Genomic DNA, 22701 nt, shown 5'->3' on the forward strand with positions numbered 1-22701 from the left:
TTACATCAAACAAGGGGGCAAGAGAAATAAACTCAGGGCCAAGTGTTATGTTATCGTTCATTGATGTAATGCAACTGTAACTTTCCAAGAGTACTGTACATTGTTATGTCAAGTTCAATCTATCCTCAATTGAAGATCATTGATTCCTTCATCCAATGATCCTGATCAAATTGATGTACTTACTCCTGGACATTTTAAATTGTAACATCCATGGAATCAGTTCCAGACCATAACCTCATGGATTCCAATCCAAATCGCTTAGCCAGGTGGCAGCATGGGAGTCTTGGTCGACAAATTACCTCTTCGAGCTCCAGCAGACATACACGTGATTCCAAACTCAACCAAACGTGGTAATGGGATCTGTAATGATAATCAAAGACGACAATCTTCCTCCACAGGTTTGGAACAAATGTCATTACAAAAGTAGTTTACATCCTGGCAGAGATGGACTTGTACGCGTGGTTACATGAAAGACTGCCAGGGAATTTGTTAAATGACCAGACTGAAGACCACACAGGAAGTCACCTTGAGATATTGCGTTCATTGTGTTCTGCAAGGCCTAATTTACCGTTCCATAGCCAGTACATGTTGAAAATGAGGTTAGTCACTTGTGAACTTTACATTAAGAAAACAGGAAAAGAAAGTGGTAAGTGATCCGAGAACCTAACAATAATGAGATAATCAATCCAATTGTTTCTGTAATGACGTGTGCACCCGCAACAATAAACTAGTAGCATTGTTGGCAATCCTGCTAACAGGATATCATAGTTGATAATGCTAGAATTATGTGGGACCCTGTCACGCTAATTTAGTTCATCAGAGTCAGAAGACTAAATACCGACACATCTAAGAAGAAAGAGGAAGCTACGGAAGAATTTGGGAATGTAAACAAGAAATTAAGAGTACAAAGCCACGAACCAGGCGAAGCTCGTGGGATGAAGAAAGTTTTTATCTTACAAGGTTAATTACTATACGTATATATAGGCCTACATAAGTGTTCTACGCAAGGGCAGGTCTTTCACTGCAAACCCACCATTCTCCAATCTTTCCTTTTTCTGCCTTCCTCTTAGTCTCCGCATATGATCCACGTATCTTAATGTCGTCTATCATCTGATATCTTCTTCTGCCCCGAACTCTTGTCCCATTCACCATTTCTTCCAGTGCATACTTCAGTAGCCAGTGACCCAACCAATTCCTTTTGTAAATTTTGTGTATTCTGAAGACAAATTAATATGTTTGAAGGACATCAGGCTGAAACGTAATAAACATATCTTAAACTAATTTTGTGCACCTATGTTTTGGTAATTTTAGAAAATTTAATGAATGTTGCATTTATAGAAAAGGAGACCAAAATTGTTAAAAACGAAAGATGGAATAATATTGAGTTGTAGTACAAGATGTAATATATAATTCGTGATTAAAAGAAATGATATTAGATTTTATTATGTATTTACCTCATTCTTCCTGTGTGCAGAGAAGCAGAACAATGCTCATATTTTTATTTCTCAACAATGGTGCAATTGTAAGACTTGGAATCTTCCAGTTTATTTCATTTATAATATATGATACATAAATACATACCTACAACAATGTGAAAGTTACATAGAATTTATGATCCACGATTGAATGTAGCCTACTGTATGTAATAGCATTAATTAGGTGGCTAATATGTTCACGCATGGTAACTTATGTTCACACTATGTATGTATTGGCTACACTGCTATGCTATGTCACACTCATGTATTGGCAATACTGCCACACTTAAAATTTGTGTTATTATAATTAACATTAAGACTAAAGCGTCATTAAATCTATCACACGTATCTACACCACTCACTCATTTCCTGAACAGTTATAGTGTAATTGGTAGATATGCCAGTGCTAAGTTTTAACAATTTTTAATTTTATGTAAACATGTGAGATATGACGTGTAAATATTCAGGAACAGGTATATTTTATTATACAAATTAGAAACGTGTTAGATACAATGTTTAAATATCTGCATACAGCAGTTAATTGGAAGTGTGCAATGTAGAGTATCCACCGCCCACTGAACGAATATTTCACACTTTTATCACTGCCAATGCTGCGCTATAAACCAATTTTCGGCAATCTAATGTAAAAGACTGCCCACAAAAGACTGGAAACTTTCAGAGAAAATACACAAATTCAATCTTCTAACACGATTTTTTTGTTTTTAAATAATTAAGTAATTTGCTGGGAGACATCGTTAGATATAGGCCACTCTTACACTAAACCTGGAGTAATTTAAGCTTATTAATCAGATATGATTCTACTTACTGTTTTTTATATGCTCGCCTGTATGTAATTTCTATTTTATACATATTTCATTGTTATTTCCCATCCAAAGATCATTAAGAACTATGAATATTACTTAATATCTCCTATCTTTCTTCAAATAGTGTTTATATGCCATGTTAATTTTCATTTGTTTTCATAAGTTAACAATGATGCACATTGGGAGAAACATTTAAGAAATTATTTTCCTACACAATCCACGCTATATTCACGTTGTTTTGAAATGATTCATCGAAGATGGATTACTTACTGTTTATTACACGCAGATTTATATATGTAATTTCTATTCCATACGGTTTTTTTTCTATCTGAAGATCATTATGAATGGTGAATATTATTCATGCTTGTTTCCTGTATTTCTTAAACTAATGTTATGTGGCATGTTAGTTTTTATTTGTCGTTATTTACATAAAAATGATGCGCCAAAAAATAAAAAATAATAATTTCGTACTCACTCCACATCCTATATTCACATTTATTTTCCAGTGATTTATTAAAGAATGTACCGGTATTTAAAAGAGTAATTTAGGAACATGTTACATAAATCATCCTTGTGCCAAAAGAGAATGCTCCCTGGACCAAATTGTCGTATTTTGCAGTGGTCGTCAGTACTTGCTGAAATGGGTAATAATATAATATAATTATGTTGTACGTAGCAAGATCGATTATTCAATTGATAGGATAATTTATGAGGTCATGACTGAGATATCTATTGTCAATTGTTTTTGTCAGTAGGCCTTGACTGACGAGTACATAAGTTCTGGCGCTCTTAGGGTTCGAGGTCGGGGTTTGGGATCGCCTGCAAACAACAAGCTACACTAAATATGTTTAGGATTAGTGTAAAACTGGCCTATGTTTCCTATAGTGGGCGGGACATAAGTAACATTCACCCAAGTAAGTTATTTATTTTACAAATTAGAAACGTGTGTTAGATACAATGTTTAAGTATCTGCATACAGCAGCTAATTGGAAGTGTGCAATGTAGAGTGCAAGGAACGTCAAACTAACCATATTATCATATTTCACAAGTTCATCCACATGATCAATTTCCGAGATATTTATTCTCTGAAACATACAAAAAGAAAGTCAGGTACGGTATGTAATATCTTCGCAGCAATTCGTTCTGTACAGACTCTTATCGCTAGAAATAAGAACCCCCACTGATATCAGTTAGTTCAAGGCATTTATAAACACATTACTCATGAAAATATACATATTTTTAAATGTTATTTAATGACGCTGTATCAAATACTAGGTTACAAAGTATCGATGGAATTGTGATAGCGAGAAGAGACGGAGGTTTTGCCAAGCGATTGCGTTAAATTCGCCTTAAAGTAGGGGAAACCTCGCAGAAAACCAAACTACGTTGTCAGTCTAAGCAGGAGTCAAGTTGACGCCCAAACAACTCCGAATTAGCAGGTAACTGCGTTAGCACTTGAACTATGCTGGTTGTTCACTGCATTTCTACCAACATCTTACAATTGTAGTTAAATTTTACCACTGTTATTTCTGAAAAATAATACATTTACTTATTAAATCTCAATTCTAGCACAATTTTAATGTTACTTACACTTTTGTATATTGATTTCTTTGTATGAAGTTAAGCATCAAAATAGCATTATCAAATTAAGTTTGAAAGAATCAGTTAATCGAGAAAGTAGCTTCCAAATTATCGCCCGACTCCGCAACTATCTCGGATTACGTGTGATGACATCTTCACACCAACTAAGTTTCAGAAATTCAAAAGTTGAATTTGAAGAATGGAAAATGAATATATCAATATTTCAAATGTGATACACAAGTGAATAAGAAATGAGACCAAAATAGAGCAAGCAATATGAGAATGATTGACTATTACTTTTAATTGCAAAATAAAATCTTCTTTGTATGACGTCTCGCTGTATGCACAAATAAATGTGTACAATAGGGGAGAAGCATTTTCCACTGATATTTTATTTAAATATCTTCTTACTTGTATGTACGCGTTTGTGTGTTTTCAATATTCCAGACTGAGAAAAGGACTTCCCACAAATTTCGCATTTAAACGGTTTTTCGCCAGTATGCAGGCGTGCATGTGCTTTTAAGTTCGAAGACTGCGAGAAGCACTTTTCACAAACATCGCATTTGAATGGCTTCTCGCCCGTGTGTACGCGACTGTGTCTCTTCAGAAGCCCCGATTCAGAGAAGCGCACTCCACAGACATCGCATGTAAAAGGCTTCTCTCCTGAATGTTGACGTGCATGCGATGTTAAATTTGAAAATTGCGAGAAACACTTTCCACAGTTATCACACTTAAATGGTTTCTTGCCGGTATGCACAAGTTCATGTCTTCTTAAATTTCCCCAGTTAGAAAAGCACTTTCCACACATATCACACTTAAATTTCTCGCTACTGTGCACACGTACATGGGTATCGAGATCTAGACTCTTTCGGAAAGAGTTCCCACAGACATTGCATGTAAATGGCTTTGCTGTATGGACGCACGCGTGACGTTTTAAATGCCCAGAATCACAGAAGCAAGCTCCACATACATCACACTTAAATGGCTTCTCTCCCGTGTGAACGCGTGCGTGCCTTTTCAAGAGTCCCGAATCAGAAAACTGTTTTCCACATACAATACATTTAAAAGGCTTCTCTCCTGTATGTTGGCGTGCATGGGTAATCAGATTTGATAATTGCGAGAAAAACTTTCCACAGAAATCGCACTTGAAAGGCTTTTCGCCCGAGTGAACAAGTGCATGTCTTTTTAAATTTCCCCACTTAGAAAAGTACTTTTGACAGACATCGCACTTAAATGACTTCTCGCGGTTGTGCACGCATGCATGGATTTTGAGCTCTCCATATTTCCGAAAACAGTTTCCACAGACGTGGCATTTGAATGGCTTCAGGATCATCTCTCCCTCCACGTGACTCAACCCTTCCTGGAAAGAAATGCGTCAATGAAAGAAACGGCCTCCCTGCTAACAATTAGAACTGGGTTCAATATTGCGGAAATAATGGTTAGGTCTACGAGTTACAAGAATTCTACTATACGCAGAGGAGAGATAACACATTTTTACATATTTAGTGTCCAAAGGAGTTAAAAGTAAATTTCATCTAAATAAAAGGAAATGATTTACAGAAAAAAAATGTAAAGTAAAGACATCCAAAGGAAATAGTCAATTGAAAATACTAAAGAGATACGAAGGTGGATGTGGGGTAAGTTAATAGGAAATGAAGAACTCAGCTTAAACACTGAGAATCATAAAATACAGTACTCTGTAAAATGCATTTGGTGGGCAACAATCTGTCACCGAGAGGTTCAAGAACACAACTACGTCCTGTCTGTGGTGCAAGTTCTTGGCTATCTATAGAATATGATGGTATGTGATCTATTCATGACTCTCCATGGCATAGTAGGTACTTTTATTCTCATCAAGTTACTTCAGAACTTTGACAGCGTGGTTGGTTCTTATGAAAATAATCTATAATATATCACGACATTGAGGACACCATAAACTTCCTGTACCTCAAATTTATTGCACTGGACTAGATGGGACTTCAGAATGGACATTCAAAATCTTTGACAAAAAATAAATGAGAAATGGAATACTTTTATGTTAAAATATGAGCAGATAGATATAGTGGCCGCGTCAGCTACTATGGCTACTTGCGTCCTTATCTAAAATTCTTCATAAAATACATACAAGACAATAAGCAGAATATTAAAAAGAACTAAAAAAAAAGGTTGACACTGTAAAATGGAGGTACACAAATGCAATATCAACAAGGTGTTTCATAACAGTCACAAAAGTTAGCCTAGGTAGTATTCAAAACTAACCAATAAAATAATAAAACAAAGGTTACCAAAGACAAATTGTATAGCATATTTAAAAACAATAACATTTTATAAAATATTCGGATGTAAAAGATCCCAAATGTCAAGTATGTAAAAAACAAATGTAACATCTGGATGTAAAGGATCCGGAGCTTAATCAAAAAGGGTCAATAAAACTAAATCACCCTGTGAAGTCCAGTATTCGATAAAAAAATCTCAGAACTGCATTTGTACAATTAAAGTCAAGTGCAAGAGCGTCACATAGAGTCGGCCAAATTGCATATTATGAACGGTCATGGTCATATTTCCCGCAATGTATAAAACATGACCGCAATTGGTACATGGCATATCTCACACTCGGGTTGAGGTTCGCCAAAAATATGGGCAAAGAAGAAAACAACAAATAGGAACGACACGCAAACTTATGGGAAAAGAAGAAAGACAAATTAGACGCACAGAGTTGTGATAGCGGTTACTCGCATGGCTTGTCGATCACATTGTGAGCTGTATGTATAACCAAGCACACTGGTGAATGGATGTCTAATGAAGTTCGCTGTCTGCATGTGTACTTTCCACCGAGTTCTGGCTTCGGAGTTTAAGTATTATTCTGTTTGAAATAGTAATGATGTTCAATGAGTCTGTGGTCATCTACCAATAGTGTGGATAATATAAATTTTAATATGTGGAAATCTTAAAGGAGACGGCAATATGTTGTTTGGATTTCAGGATAGAAAAGCTTAAATTGACAGGCGCGTTTGACTATCCATGAAATGCTGCCTGGAGCTTCATGGTGTGCGGGAAGAAGCCTGGTTTGAATGTGCTAATGTAGCCTGGAGGGCCCCGAAGATGAGGCATATATAAAGTATAACATGCTTTGTGTTCACCGAAGACAGAAGTTGGAATGACGTAACGAAATGTATACAGTATTGTTAAATATTGCAGAGGATTTTGATAAAAATGCAGTAATAAAAAATGCGAATAATTCCTGAGAAATCAAATACCAACAAATCGAAGTATATTCGCAGCTGTCAGTGAACATAACAATATGCCAAACTGCAGAGGACGCACTTCTGATGAACTTCTGAAAGAAATTATGGTGAAAATATAAGTGAATGTTGAGTACAGCAGATATTTTTTTTTCATTTTTATTTTAGTGGGTTATTTTACAATGTTTTATCAACAGCCTACGTTATTTAGCGTCTGAATGAGATGAAAGTGATAATGCCGCTGAAATGAATCCAGGGTCAGCACCGAAAGTTACCCAGCATTTGCTCATATTGGGTTGACGGAAAAAACTTGAACCAGGTAACTTGTCCTGACCGGAAATCGAACCCGGGCTATTTGGTTTCGCGGCCAGACGCTCTAACCGTCCTCCAAAGGTATATATCTATATATAGGAAAGACTGTCATATGAAGCTACAGTTATTTTCCATGTTTGCAGACATTTCTGTACCTAAATCCACTAACATACAATTAAACAAAAGATCCGAGTAAATCAAGCCGAGCGAAAAATAATACTTCAAAACATAGGATAATGCATAACATACAGACTATAACTATTATATTGAGATTAGGATTAAAAATAAGAACACCGCACAATGTGATTTATTGACAGAATCCGAGAATGAAAAACATACAGGCCTAACATGAATATCGGCACAAGAGCGAACGCACCCTTATCGGATTCACTCACCTCAGCTTCACACTTTATCATAGCAATGTTTGTGTCCTCAACTTTTATCTCTGATGTGGGGTCATACTTCGTGTCCAGGCATTCTGTCTTCATTCCTGTCACGTCGACATCAAATAAATTGCCTTCCTGCAAAACATATAGACGTCATATATATTTAATACACTGCAGATTTTTAGAAGTACATTTCAAGATTTGTAGGCTCCGCTGTGGTTCATGCAGAAGGAACTGACTGCATCTTGCGTACAAGAGAAATATTACGAAAATAACTGCGAGAATAAGAGCAAGACACTAACAGCCACACATATAGACAAAAGAATATAATATATGGAAATCATGTGCAGTAAAACTGATAATATAAAACTTAAAATAATAATTCGCACACTGTATCTGTAAACGCATTCCTGAGTAGGACTTACATCAAGTACTAACAAAAAGAGTCACTGGTGTTGATGACGTAATAATTGTCCAAGTTGTGAGTAATTTATATTGGATTATGGCCATATTCAATAACTTGCTCTCAGTATGAATGCTAATGGAAACTTGAGTCTAGTGTGCAGGCACGTACATCGTGATCCCTATTACTTCGCTACACAAGATTACCTGCACTTTGGATTTGTTCTGCCTTGAAAGATTTGATATTCTTAGACCAATACTGCTCCAGCACTCTCATACCACACAGAGTTCTAAACTATACACATCATTAATTATATAATATTATTATTTTAAATATCCCAATGGAGTAACAGGGAATATATTTAAATCGTTAGTGGACAATTGTTTTATTCCTGTATCAGGCAATGCTTGACATAGATTCGATGACATCACTGCCACTTCATGTTAATAAATTTAATAAAAGTGCAAATAAACAACACTGAACTTTTATTTCAGGCATTATATTTGATTTATTAATGTTATTAATAAAAACATAAATTGGCCAAGTGCTTCTTCACTCTTGCAAATTTGATATCTTTTCAAACACATGCATCCTCCACCTGGCGTGTTAGTTTTAATTGTTGCCGAATTGAACGCCACAGAACTACAGGTTGCTAATACATGTAATTCTATCTCTGTATTTCAATTAATATAACTCCTATAAAAGTCAGTCACTGATATAGGATACGAAATCGAAGATGTAACAGATTTGGACCTACCACATATCACCTTAGCTGAAGTTTGTTAGAACAATTCACTTCAACGACCTGAGTGTCGCTCACCAGTAAGGAGTATGAATGAAGGTGCCCTGGCTGACATATGCAATAGAACTGATCTTCCTCTGTTATGCAGATTTGTTAAGCTGAACTTGCATCCATGCCAGATTTAGATGTGACTATTTACACATAACTTCCCAGCTTCAAATTGTTTACTCTATTAGTTGAAGTATATTAAAATAAATAAAGCATAGTGTTTAAAAAAAAGTGAACGTGTATTTTACACACAGTTTAAACCTCCAGATGTGTTATTTCTTTACTTGCTATAATTTATACCGCTAAAAAGTTAATATTTCATTCTAATTCTATATAATTATTTCATTTATATATGAAGCCATGTTGCTCCTTCAATTTTTATAAAACTGCATGAAATTTTGTTCAGAATAGATCTTTTATTAAAAACTTATTTCTCCCTTTACATGTAAGTAGTAAATGGTGTTTTGTTACGACATAATTTGTTGTTATTCACCATCCTAATGGCCAAAGTAATAAACTTGTAACTTCAGTAAGTGAAGACGTAAGCATTAACTATAAACCGACCACCACAGCCAGATAGGCAAATACACGTGTTGCTGTATCAAGTTCGATGTGTAAAGAGTAAGAAATAAGACAACAGCAAGGTAGGACCTAGTGAATCCCAGTTATTTAGTGCTAGTCGATTTTTAACAATACAAGATGATATTTTTATTTTAAATGACACAGAAGAGTAGCAAATTAAGATCAAAATAACAGAGTTATTAACGACTACATTGGATTTATCAAAATTGATTCTAAAGACGAACCAAAGAAAAGATAAACTCTAAACGGTGTACGTAACAGAATTTAAGAAGTCAACTGTCTTGTTTGCGTGGCTGCCCAACTCTATGCACACGTGAATGTGCAATTAAAGGTCCCGACTGCGAGAAGCATCTTCCACAAACACCACATTTGAACGGTTTCTCGCCCGTGTGCACGCGAGAATGATTTCTCAAAATCCCTGACTGAGAAAAACATTTTCCACAGACATCGCATTTAAATGGTTTCTCACCAGTATGTTGGCGTGCATGCACTCTTAGATTGGAAGATCTCGAGAAAGACTTTTCACAAACATCGCAGTTGAATGGCTTCTCGCCTGTGTGAACGCCTGCGTGTCTCTTCAGAAGTCCCGAATCAGAAAAGCACTTTCCACACACATCGCATTTAAAAGGTTTCTTGCCGGAATGTTGACGTTTATGCGGCGTTAAGTTCGAAAATTGCGAGAAACACTTCCCACAAGTATCGCACTTGAAAGGCTTCTCGCCAGTGTGCACAAATGCATGCCTTTTTAAATGACCTAACTTGGAAAAGCACTTTTCACAGACATCGCACTTAAACGTCTTCTCGCCGCTATGTATGCGTGCATGTGTATTTAAGAACCCTAATCGCGAAAAATATTTCCCGCAGTAGACGCATTCGAACGCCTTCTCGCCCGTGTGCACTCGTGCGTGGATTTTAAGCTCACCACACTTACGGAAACTGTTCCCACACACGAGGCATTTGAATGGATTCAGCATACACTCTGTGTCCACATCTTCCTGCAAAGAAAGAACACTGAGTTTCTATGATGCAAATTAGTACTGAAAATCTATTTAATCCACGTACAATTTTTACGAGAAAAGTTCGCTTCTTGATGCAGTCACAGTATTTTGCTAATCACTTTTTGTATTCCAATATCACTCATAATTACATGCAGCAGGAATGGTGAAATTTACTATATGTTATCTACTCTAAGTAATTTATCCAACAGTGGGGACAAATTTCAACATCAGTCAGATCGCTAGTTCATGGACGTAGTGGCTTCTTTAGCCAACAATACTACACGAGCCATTAGCGCTTAAACAGCGTTGCCTAGTTGTAATGTCAAGATTCAGCCGCTCTTAGTTATGGAAATTTAAATGTTAAATATCACATACGCCCAGACAAAATATTGCAGCCACGAAGTGTATGAACTAAGTCGCGTGAAAAACATTACAGCAGTAATGTAAGATGCACGGTTTGGTTTTTCTATGAGAAAATAATATATTCTACACTAATGTTTGTGGAAATTGCAACACTAATAAGCATAGGCCTACATGTGAATGAAATGAAATTGACACCATAGATTAGGTACATGAATATGCACAAATGATTAGAATTACAGAACTGTATCTGATCTGTGACAGTGAGATTTTTGTATAGTGTGAAGCCTCCATGCGCTGCAATCAGAGCGTCTAAGCATCGTGGCATGGAATCAAAGAGGGCCTGGATATGTTCCTCTGGAATCTCCCTCCACGCAGTTTGTATGCAAGTCCACAAAGCGTCAAGTGTGGGTGCTGGAGGACCATGAAGAACAAGTTGCCGACCAACCATATTCCAGACATGCTCGATGGACATGTCTGGCGAACGTGCAGGCCAGGGAAACAGTGACATCAGTCGTTCTTCCACATGTGGCCGGGCATTGTCCTGCTGAAATGTGGCATGTGGAGTTGCCTGAAAGAGGGACAGTACCTCGGGCTCTAAAACCTCCCTAATGTAGCGGTTGGTGTTCAGATTGCCCTGAATACGTAGGAGGCGAGATCTCATATTGTATCCAATTGCGCCCCAAACCATCACACTAGGCGTTTATCGACTATGCCGTTCGACAATGCAGGCGCTCAGATTTCCTTCACCACCGTAGCGTCTAACACGAATGTGGCCATCATTGTAGGACGAGTTGAAGTGGGACTTCTCTGAAAACACTATATTTTGCCACTCAGTACGCCAGTGACGGCGGTCACGGCCCATTGCAGTCTGAGGCGTTGGTGGTTTCTGGACAATGGAAGCCGATGCAACGGCATGCGAGGCACTAGTCCAGCCCTCAAAAGACGGCGACGAACCGTTGACGCAGACAGGTACACACCCTTGCTGTACTCCAACGTCGACTCAACACTGCGGATGAAGCTGTACGGTCCGTCATGGCCATGCGGACAAGATGGCGGTCATCCCGTGCATTGGTCACGTTATGTGGTCCAGTAACGCTCGTCTCTTCTATCCACTGGTTCCACACACGCATCACTGTCGTAGCAGCATGCCCTGTACGAGCCGAAATGTCACAGTATGACAAACCTGCTTCCCGGAGGCCAACTATTCTGCCCCGTTCGAACTCACGTCATGATATTGCGCCCTTCCACGTCGACGAGGCATACCTGCACAGCTTTCACGTTTCCACTTCGTTTGAAAGCTCTGCATTAACTGAGCAAAGCATAACACTGACCTTACTGGTAACACAAGAAACGTCACTGTTGGCCCTATGTGTACGCCATTTCTCTGGAAACATAATCAATTATTGGTGGTACACTGTTCTACACATCTCCCGAGTTTGGAGTCGTTCCGGCCATTCTTTCTGGATGTTACACTTTTCACAAACAGTAGTGTCTTTCAGGAAAAACAACTCCTATTGTATCTCGCACATGAACTTTCTGCACCTCAATTTGCATTGGACAAGACGGGATATAAACTTGAACTTCAGCATGGACGTTACATACACAAGATCTTCGACAAAGGATAAAACGTGCCAAGAGAAAAATGTGTGTTAACTTTAAGAATTAAACAATGCACTGGTAGGAAGAAGACAGCAGGTAGATTATCTCCAATGGAAACAATGTAGGAATCTCAAATGTCTAGCTCGGTGCACATATTGGTCGATAGGGTTCAAACATGGTTGTAAGCAATGGATTTTAAAAAGCCATAAAATCCAGAGCATGTTTTCCTCTAGAAGAAAAGTAAAGCTGTAGTTCCATGTCATGGGTATAAGGCACATAAAGGAGCCGGAGAGATTGAAGCTATTTCCGTCAACAAATTCAATTCTGACACTGAATAGCCTCTGTACTTCAAAGCGACACTGAATTTAAAAATGATGATGTTGTTGATGATACTGCTGCTGCTGCTAGACGAGTAGAAAAACGATCATCGCAAGGTGACCATCTTCAAAATATTTACAAAGATATTCAAGAATGACGTAATAAAAAATATAACCATTTTAAAGTAAACACCATATTTTTATATTTTAGTGGTTATATCACCTACACAAAACCCCCGAACTGTCTGGAGGACCACACCTAACATTTGTAATGGGTCCATATGACCTAGCCCGGAGGATCATCAGGCAACTCCACCGACCATATCCCCTCTTCATTACTTAGGGGACACTTATGTGTATCCATGCAGGTCACAATGCCGAAATGTCATCTCCTTCATTTTCGATGAAACAGTTGTACCGCTGTGACTCTGTTCCCAGAGCCTCGTTTGTTAAAAACAGGTTGCACCAAGGGAAGGTGATGTAAGGCAACCAACAAGCTTCTTATATCCAGCGATTCTAAATCAACGTTTACCGCTATAACAAGCAATCTGTCACCTAAAATTTGATTGTAGGAAAATTATACACCATCTGATGCTGCTTGCAAAGGGCACCGGCACAGTGGGTAATGCAGCCACTGACCATCTCTGTAAAATCTTACAAAGCCCATGTCAACTTCATCACTTTCAACAGTGAAAAGATTAATTCACAATATCAAGATATAATATGATACCAAACTTCAAATAATAAAGGATGGGAGTGTCTGAGTGTACAACAAAATGTACTCATAGTTCCTGACTATCCAAGGAATACTGCAACTCTATTATTCACAGAGCACGGTTATGTATAACTACCCTGTAGCACTTTCTCTATTGGGCATCCGCCCTGGTAGCTAGTTGATATAGCGCTGGCCTTCTATGCTCCATATTGCGGGTTCAATCCTGGTCCAGGTCGTTTAAAAGCGACAGGCTCATGTCAGTAGATTTACTGGCATGTTAAAGAACTCCTGCGGAACAAAATACTGGCACATCTGGCGACGCTGATATAACCTCTGCAGTTGCGGGCGTCGTTAAATAAACCATCACTATTTTTCTCTATTGGTCTATGATCTGTCATGTTCATAGGAAATATTTGAGAAATATTGTAACGCGTTATAAAAGCTTGGAGAAGGAAGTCAAGTTGTTAAGAATGTATTGTCTAGCAGAAAGGATATTTGCTGTGAACTCTGCTCAGACGACGACATGCACGTGGATAAGAACCATTCACGTCACATTAAAGTAAGATTGCTTACGTATGATTATGGCTATTGATGACGGAATGTTAACAGAAGTATTTTCCTAGCGGAATTTCATTGTTTTCACTTATAACGTTATTTATATTGTCTTAATTATGATGGACACTGTGGTTTTTCTTAATGCATAAACGTCTTAAGAGTACTTTGCCTACTGAAGGTGAGATGAGGTTGTTGACAATACAAAACCCGTTGCTTCAAGTCGCGTAGAGGATTGGACCATCTCTTGATTATTCAGTTAATGTTGGCTGTTCACTGTCTAAGACAAGACATGGATTGCAGAAGATATTTCAAGAAAGTTCGGAAGAAATCATGTCGTCAGTCTCTGCAGTTAGCCTCTTCGACATAAAATTCGTATTTATATGCGCACCTAACCTATCTAACAATGGTAACATAAGACAGCACTTCAACAAAATATTCACTATGCATGACAGTTTTACCTAAGATGTGAGATTTACACTCAGGGAGTAGAGTGCGCTACATGAAACTTTGAACTAGAAGACAGACAACACAGACGATGTCCAGCTGCAATGTGAAACGTGTTCAAGTCTTCTGGGTAGCAACGTTTGTGTGATGTCTTATCTCTGCAATCCTTGTCAGATTTCTCCTGCAACTGTTTACCCTGAACGAGTCACCCTCGTCCAGGACTAGTACCAGCTCCTTAAAATCGTGTTGAAATCTTATTTTCGTTAAGTTCCTCACATTATTTTGCCATCATTAGCAATGGTCCCCATATATAATAAATATTCATTTTCCGTTAACGTAATCGTAATCACCTTATCATCATTTCCTTTTCACGTGGTTAATTGGCTGATTATGTTGAATGTGTAGCGGTTTGTTCGTTGAGTTCTTCCTAAGCAGTTTTGTTTGTTTCGTATTTGCATTGCTAGTTAATTTGGTAAAGTGGTTAATTTACATGGTAGCTATGTCTTATTGGTAATGATTTCGAGCACACCAGATAAATACCGGTGTTCGAAGAAGAGTCATGTACTTATGATTCACTCACCTGAGCTTCACATTTTACCACAGCAATATCTGTCGGCATTTGTGTCCCCTCGGGTTCGATTTTTATCGTGGAATCATAGCTGTGGTCCGTTTTCATTCCAGTCAATATATTCTCCTCCTGCACAACACAGAGACGTCACATGCTACACACTGCTTCAAGTTACAGACTGCACTCTCACCCACACGGAATAACTAACTACATCGTGCATGCGAAATATTATGAAAAGAAATCATATGGAACAAGTACAAGGAACTAAGAGCCATAATGGCAGACAAAATTATATTTTTATTCTAAAACTGTGTAGTAAATCGAAATCATGAGTACCGTATACTGAAGTAGAAAAACTGATTAAATAATTATCCATACATTGCATCTATGCTTCTGCCTCATGGTACAGTTATGAAACAATATTATCAACTGAGAGAGGACATGAGCATTTTTAAGTTGGTAACGTAGATTTATTTTAGACTGTCTTTTTTTTATTTATTTATTTTTTTTTTTACGCATTTCAATTTGTGGAACTATGCCATGTTTTCTCCATGCAAGATCAAGATGCGTCATGCCTATATAAAATACCATTATGCAAGCTCGGAATCGTCTCATGATAATGATTTTCTGGCTCCCAGTATGAAGCTCCATAGTCTAGCGTGCAATCAATTTCATTTTGAAAATTCAGGCGCTCAGCGCCCAAATGGCCCAACCCACTAAATTTGCGTACTGAGTTTATTGCTTTAAAGAGCTCCTCATGTTGTTTTCTTTAAAGTGTAAATCGGTCTAAACATCACTCCCAGTTTTTCCATGAGATTTCAGCACAATTTTCATTTGTGTATCGCATTTCGCGCACTGTTACAAAGAGGCAAAGTGGAAATGTAACTTTGTGGATTAGACCATTTGTACGCCGAGCGTTTCAATTCTCATACAATTCTCGTGGTAATACCCAACTTATTTTCTTTCACTCTCCCTCATTCTTCCTTGGCTACACAACAGTACTTGCACTTCAGCTTGCTCTACCTCGAAAGATTTAATTTTCTGAGATCAATACGGCTTCAGCAGCTTCAGATTTCTGCTCTATATATATATATTACACATTTACGATATATTATTCTATTGAAAATCGTAATGTAATAACACGGAATATATTTTAATCTCAAAGAGAATCGATTCTTTCACTGTCAGTTTGTTTTAAGAAATTTTGTAAATGTGGAAATAAAGAAAACACAACTTCTGTCACATATTGATTATAAATTAGGTTATCCATCAAAAATAATTCGGCAGGTGCTTCTTCATTCTTCCAACTTGGCCCTCATATCCTCCACTCGACTTGCTGTTCCATTCTAATAGTCTTATAATGATTACGAATTGAATGAAGTTTCACTCCACATTTGATCAAGTCTCTGCCATCACAAACTACGATGTTCACTTTAACTACAGAAGCTGATTGCTAATACATACAATCATATCTTTACATTTAGTACCGGTGTATAGTATATAGTGTATAGTGTATAGTATTCTACGATCATCACACATTCTGGACAAGAATCAAAGTGGAACAGATTTGGAGCTACCTCAGCTGAGACTCTTACGACATACAAATTACAATTATTCACTCAAATGTGCAAACTGTTAATCGTCAATGACAAGCCGTGAATAAAGGCGCCTTGGCTGACATAAGCTACAGAATTTATCTTCCTCAGCTATAAATTTGTTACACTGAACTTGCAATCGTTCATGACTTGCATTCGACAAATTTCCCTCTGACTGTTGACTCGTAACTTCCTAGCTTCGGATTTTAGATGAACTATGTTGTTGTTTAGTGAACTGTCTGAAGACAGATTTGAACCTCACAAGTGATAGCAGCAAGGCACCATTTATGAGGCAACTAAGCTAGGAGATAATGTGCTAGGGTGATCAGTTCCTTTCCCCCTCCATTGCATACATCGCCGACTAGCTACATATTACACTAGTCAGACTTCAGATGCATACAAACAATTGTTCTTCTCTGACACATATCGTCAAGTGAGATGTACTGCCTGATAATAGATGTACATATCAGCCAGAACCTCAATCAGAGGTAAGATGAACTATATAAAAATAAATAAAACATTATTTATAAAGGAAATGTGAACAAGGTCGGTTTTACATTACAGTTTAAACCTTCAAATGTAATAAAATCTTAATTATTTACATGAAAACGAATGTATACCATGTGACATCAGGTAGAAAGGAAGAATAGGTCCCAAGCTTGGTTTTCTTTAGTACAAGTTTTATTCTCAAAACAAAGGAGAAGAAGCAAACGTTTCATTAAAGCAACACATTCATACATATATTTGTAACATTGAAAAATAAAATTATATAGTAGGCCAATGGCTTTATATTTACCTCTGCTAATGGCTTCTTTTGATCTGGATCAGTGTTATAACTTGTTTGTACAGCCAATGGGTCGACTTCAGGTTCCATTTTGATCACATCCATCACAACTGAAAGAAAGAATTAAAAAACTAACATTCATTTGCAGAATGCGAGCTGTTGAGCAAATAAATAAATACGTACCGGTACATAAACAAGTAAAAAATAAGTAGATAAATAAATATATAAATACATAAACAGGTAAGTAAATCGATAAAAAAACACCATAACTAAATAAATAAATGACTTCAACTGTATTACTGACATAGTCACTTTTAATACAACGACCTCAAAATTTTAGGTTTTCTTGTCACATTAAGATTTGTGGATCATATGCGGAGACTAAGACGAAGGCAGAAAATAGGAAAGATTGGAGAATGCTGGGTTTGCAGTGAAAGACCTGCCTATGTATGTATGTATGTATGTATGTATGTATGTATGCATGTATGTATGTATGTATGTATGTATGTCAAATGCCACAGATTTTCTTCATGGCCCAAAAAATCCAGCTTCTAGTAACTATGTATGTGTCAGAGGAAGAACAATTGCTTGTATGCATCTGAAGTCTGACTAGTGTAATATGTAGCTAGTCAGCGATGTATGCGATGGAGGGGGAAAGGAACTGGCCATCCTACCCCATTATCTCCTGGTCTAGTTTCTATCACTTACGAGGTTCATACCTGTTTTCGGACAGTTGACTAAACTAGTAATTATATCGAGTCAGTTAATTAGTACCGGTAGTGCAACCCAAAAACATTACAGCACTTTAGACATAGGATTGCTACCCCAAACATGACTTTGGTTATCAAACTATCTCGATGAAACAAATGTTAGAAGCACAATAAAGCATAATTTAAAAAAATAAAGCATAAAAGCATAATATTTAAAATAGAGCAAAATTCTTGGAAAATGAACTACCTGCTTCAATGCAATATAGCCGTCACTGGGTTCAAACTGTAAACTGAGATTTAAAGGGCGACGTTCATTGTGTATACAAGTTTTTAAATTTTTACAGCAATTGCATGATACCTCTAATAAAGAATAATTACATTTCGGGGTTCGAACCATCGACTGAGATATAGAGGAGAGGTTAAAGTGAGAGGAGACGTTCATTGTGTATGTAATCATAGACAAATAAATATAATTATGCTTTTTATGCGACTCTAGTGTCGGCTTCGTAAGCTACGCCGTCAAGTGCATACATAAAACCGTCAGCCTTCTTTTATTATGGCAGTGCTTTTGAATCCCGTTGTACTAGCATAGTGCAAGAACGACCTAAGCAGGGACCGCTAAAGTTTACCATTGCCGTTTAGAAACGGAGAATTGTATATGTAATCTTTATTTGAAGGTATGCAATGCATACCAAAATCCTAAACCAAACCTAAGCTGTTACTGATTCTAGACGTTACGAAAACTCATTTTCTATCTACATTAGCTATACTGAAACCTGATATTTTGATTTCACAGCAGGGTTTCCAGATAGGGAATTGAAAAAACGTGCAGAATATTGAAACCAATTCTAGAAACAAGCTAGAGGACTGACGAATTACATCAAAAAGATTAGCATTACCTCATAAAAGCAGCTGTTAAGAAAACTGAAGAAACTGTCCGAAGGTATTGAAGAAAGAACTAATCGTATTTTAGCGGAAGCTACATTACAGGTACTAGATCCCAGGTTCAAAAAAGAAGGCTTCCGGAATGACACTGCCTACAGTGAAGAAAAATATTCAGTTTGCCAGAAAGCTCTTCAGTAAGAATATCTGAGAGAGAAGATGGAAAAGAACACAAAAGTTCCATCAGTCCTGCAACACCAACTACAGCGGCTATTACTGAATATTATAAGTTTATCTAAGAACCTTTATTACGAAGAAAAACTGATCCATTTAAGTGGTGGTAAGAAAGGAAACTGTATTATCTGATGCGACACGACCTCAAGAAAAGAAGATTGTTTGTTGTAGGGAGTTCTGTTCCTTGTCATTTCCGGAGCTGCGAATACTTTAACTGAAAAGGTCTAATGTCCAAAAAACTAAGGAAGATAGTGATCCTGAACTACAATTTGTAATGTGAAGAGACTGACATTTTCAGCATATTATCTGTGGTCGATTAGGGTCTACATAGTAGACCTACCTAAAAATTTGTTACAATATTATCTTTGTTTTATGCTGGAGATGGAGGGGCCAACATGATCGGCCTGTTTGAATCAGCGTATTTTGTTCGGATCTATTCTGCGGCACAGTTGTACGGTTACGATGTTCTACGATTCCGAAGATTCTTTGTACAGACGAATCGATTCGCAAAATTCTTTATTCTGACTCGTTCGAATGAACGATTCGCTCAAAAATCGACCCAACTCTACTGGAAAACAGTTGAAGGTGTGTAAGTAGAGTCTCCACCCCTAGTACTTCAGCACTACATTCAGTACTTCTTAAAATCTTTTATTACGCCAGTACTGAATTAGAAAATGTAGTACCTTTGATTTTTACTTATTTTCACAATTCCGTCAAATATTGTGCCTTTATACACCGTGGTAGAATGCTTCCATGTGATGACGTACACTGTTTCGGAAATCCCCACAATCACGTGAGGGCACACAGTTCAGTGATCACGGTGCGTCTCATAACTGACGGCTGGGTTAATTCTCTTCTATCACTGTCATTAGGCCTACTTGTGAAGATTATGGATAGTGAACTGAATTGCATAGAATAAAAAACAAAGTGATCGGTGAAAATATCAATTCAAGATTGTTACAAATGAGCCACTGTTTAGTGTTTGTCAATATGCATTATATTTTATTTGTAGTTGTAAACCTGTGTCGATGTCTAAGTAATACACACTGAACGGCTAAAACAATCGATTGGAAGTTTAAATTCTGATTAAGTTCCTTTTTATAGGGTTTTATATTTTATGTAATGCGTTGGTATCTGTAAAGCAATTATGGATTCCAGTGGAAAAAGAAGCTCAATAAATTGAAGTGTTATTACACAAAAGACGAAATAAGGGTGAAAAATTAATCTAGTACTTTTCTCTATGATCAAGTACTTTTTTTCCCTCCAAAATGTAGTAACATTATTTTTCAGTGGTGGAGACCCTGTGTATAAGTGGGGTATGAAAGGAACTTCCTCTGGGCTCGTTTGAATAGCAGTGAGTTGGCTTTATTTTTCGACTGTTATAGGCCTATTGAAACTATTTACCAGCAGAAAGAACATGTGTTTACCATTTTATACACCACACAGAACGCAATACTTGAATAAAAAATTGTGCTTCCTTCTCTTCGATTTCTTCTGCAAAATTACGAAAACACCTCCCAGTTACTTAACATACCTGATTTTAGCGTTCAGTGTCCAACATTAAATAATAGAGAAAGGCGCAATTGTGCAGACTGAAGTGCTTCTGGTTATTCTCGCTATAAGTAGTAGTCGAATTGCTACACACGAGGAACTTTACACTTTCTCGAAAACAATTTCTGGCTCGTGAGAGAGTAACTTGTCAGTGGTAAAAATAATATTCACATCCAACTAGTAAAACGAGGTTACTAGATGTTACTGCATGTTCAGCTTCTACTGTCATCAAGTTAAGGTTCCATACGTATAAGACTATTTCGACAAATTTTACGAGGTACGACCGTAGTCTATGTCGTACGTAATTTTGTACTATTGCAATGAAGGAACAAAATTATTTTGGAACGTATAATGTGGGTCTATAATTAAAATACAATTTTAGACAAGTTTTCTTCGTTCAGTATGTCGTTCACTGGAAAAAAAAAAAAAAAAAAAAAAAAAAACATGATTCAAAGGGATAAAAGATGTTTTGAAAATCGACATAGAGCTCTAGGTTTCATTGTAATGTACGGTTATGTCGAAGTAATACGAGTTCTGAGGTCTGCTAACTTCCTCATATATTCGGTAATGGAAGTCTTTCATCAATGAAATAGTACCACAGTTACATTAAGAAGTCTAAACGCCGATATTATAGCAGTGCCGGATTTGAGGTCGAATGTAGGTGGATTAATTTGATGTAATTATCAGTGAAGCACTGGTTGATATTTAATATCTGTCGTCGCCCTGGCCAAAGACAAGTTTCTGAAGTACAGAGGATTATATCCGATCTCTGATAACGAATTTGAATGACGTCATGTGCGTCAGAATTCACACCAACAGCTGAATTGCGGCGAGTGGTGACAGACCAGTAGTGAGTGATTTCATAATAGAGTGCACGGTGTATCACAGTAGCAACGCCCAAGAAAATCGAGGGATACATAACAACTCTTTCCGATACCGATTACAGTTACATGAAAATCATAGGAGCCTGCAAAAAACGTGGTTTCGTTATTTCGAAGAAAGGCATCTGGCAAGACTGGCAAAGCTCGGATGTGATTAATTCCAGAGTGGAAAAAGCAAGCAAATCCACCCCCCCCCCCCAATCACAAGTCACGAAACCTCGTTTATTGTAGGCTTCTTTTGTTTTCACTTAACTGTACTTGGCATTGGAAAGGGTTGTTATGTACCCCTCCCAAAAAGGCTAGATTTTCTTGGGAATTTCTACTGTGAGTCGCCGTGCATTCTGACTATGAGATCACTCACTACTGGTCTGTCACCTCGCGCCACAGTTCAGCTGTCGTGTGACTCCTGACGCACATGATGTCATTCAAATTCGTTATCAGAGATCGAAAACAACCCTGTATTTACCCACATTCATCATCACTGCAAAGATCAACGCAGGGGGAGTGCATAAGGGCCGTAGTTTGGGTTAAACAGTTTATATGAAAAATCAGACCACGTTATTTTCTGGAAACAGGTAAGGAAGTTTTCAGACACAGGAATTAAAATTTGTTCAGAGTTTTGTGAAGAGTCCTGCTCCCCTAATATTTCACAGAAGTCGGCGCCTATAACTATAGCCTATCAATATTTGGGCTTGGATAATTAGTATTTCATTCCTGCTCATTCTAGGCACTTATAAGTTTACAAGACTCGAACTCAGGAAATAATTCCATCAGTGGATTAAACTATAGTCTGTCGGTATTTGGACAAGGTTATTATATCTCCTTCATACCCAGACTAAACAGTATTAAATTTACATAGCTCGAATTTGGGAAATAATCTCCTCTCTGAGTTCAAACATTCCAACATACA

The 22701-nt window shown here is 37.4% G+C and overlaps 2 protein-coding genes across 2 annotated transcripts in view; both read right to left on the bottom strand.

Moving 5' to 3' along the window:
* The window catches only part of LOC138700463 (zinc finger protein 271-like), a 48304-nt gene extending 44893 nt beyond the window's left edge, over positions 1 to 3411 (bottom strand). The window contains exons 1-3 of the mRNA XM_069827075.1: positions 1455 to 3411; positions 1034 to 1251; positions 184 to 360 (exon numbers count right to left, since the gene is read on the bottom strand). The gene's annotated coding sequence lies outside the window, so the exon portion shown is untranslated. The remainder of the gene's footprint in view (positions 1 to 183; positions 361 to 1033; positions 1252 to 1454) is intronic.
* Positions 3412 to 3531: 120 nt separating this feature from the next.
* LOC138700464 (zinc finger protein 107-like) overlaps positions 3532 to 22701 on the bottom strand; it is a 40701-nt gene continuing 21531 nt past the window's right edge. The window contains exons 8-12 of the mRNA XM_069827076.1: positions 17546 to 17643; positions 15167 to 15283; positions 9871 to 10590; positions 7830 to 7955; positions 3532 to 5240 (exon numbers count right to left, since the gene is read on the bottom strand). Coding sequence (XP_069683177.1) covers positions 4272 to 5240; positions 7830 to 7955; positions 9871 to 10590; positions 15167 to 15283; positions 17546 to 17643 — 2030 coding nt within the window. The 3' untranslated portion in view covers positions 3532 to 4271. The remainder of the gene's footprint in view (positions 5241 to 7829; positions 7956 to 9870; positions 10591 to 15166; positions 15284 to 17545; positions 17644 to 22701) is intronic.

This window comes from Periplaneta americana, chromosome 5, assembly GCF_040183065.1.
Source record: "Periplaneta americana isolate PAMFEO1 chromosome 5, P.americana_PAMFEO1_priV1, whole genome shotgun sequence".
Classification (NCBI taxonomy): domain Eukaryota; kingdom Metazoa; phylum Arthropoda; class Insecta; order Blattodea; family Blattidae; genus Periplaneta; species Periplaneta americana.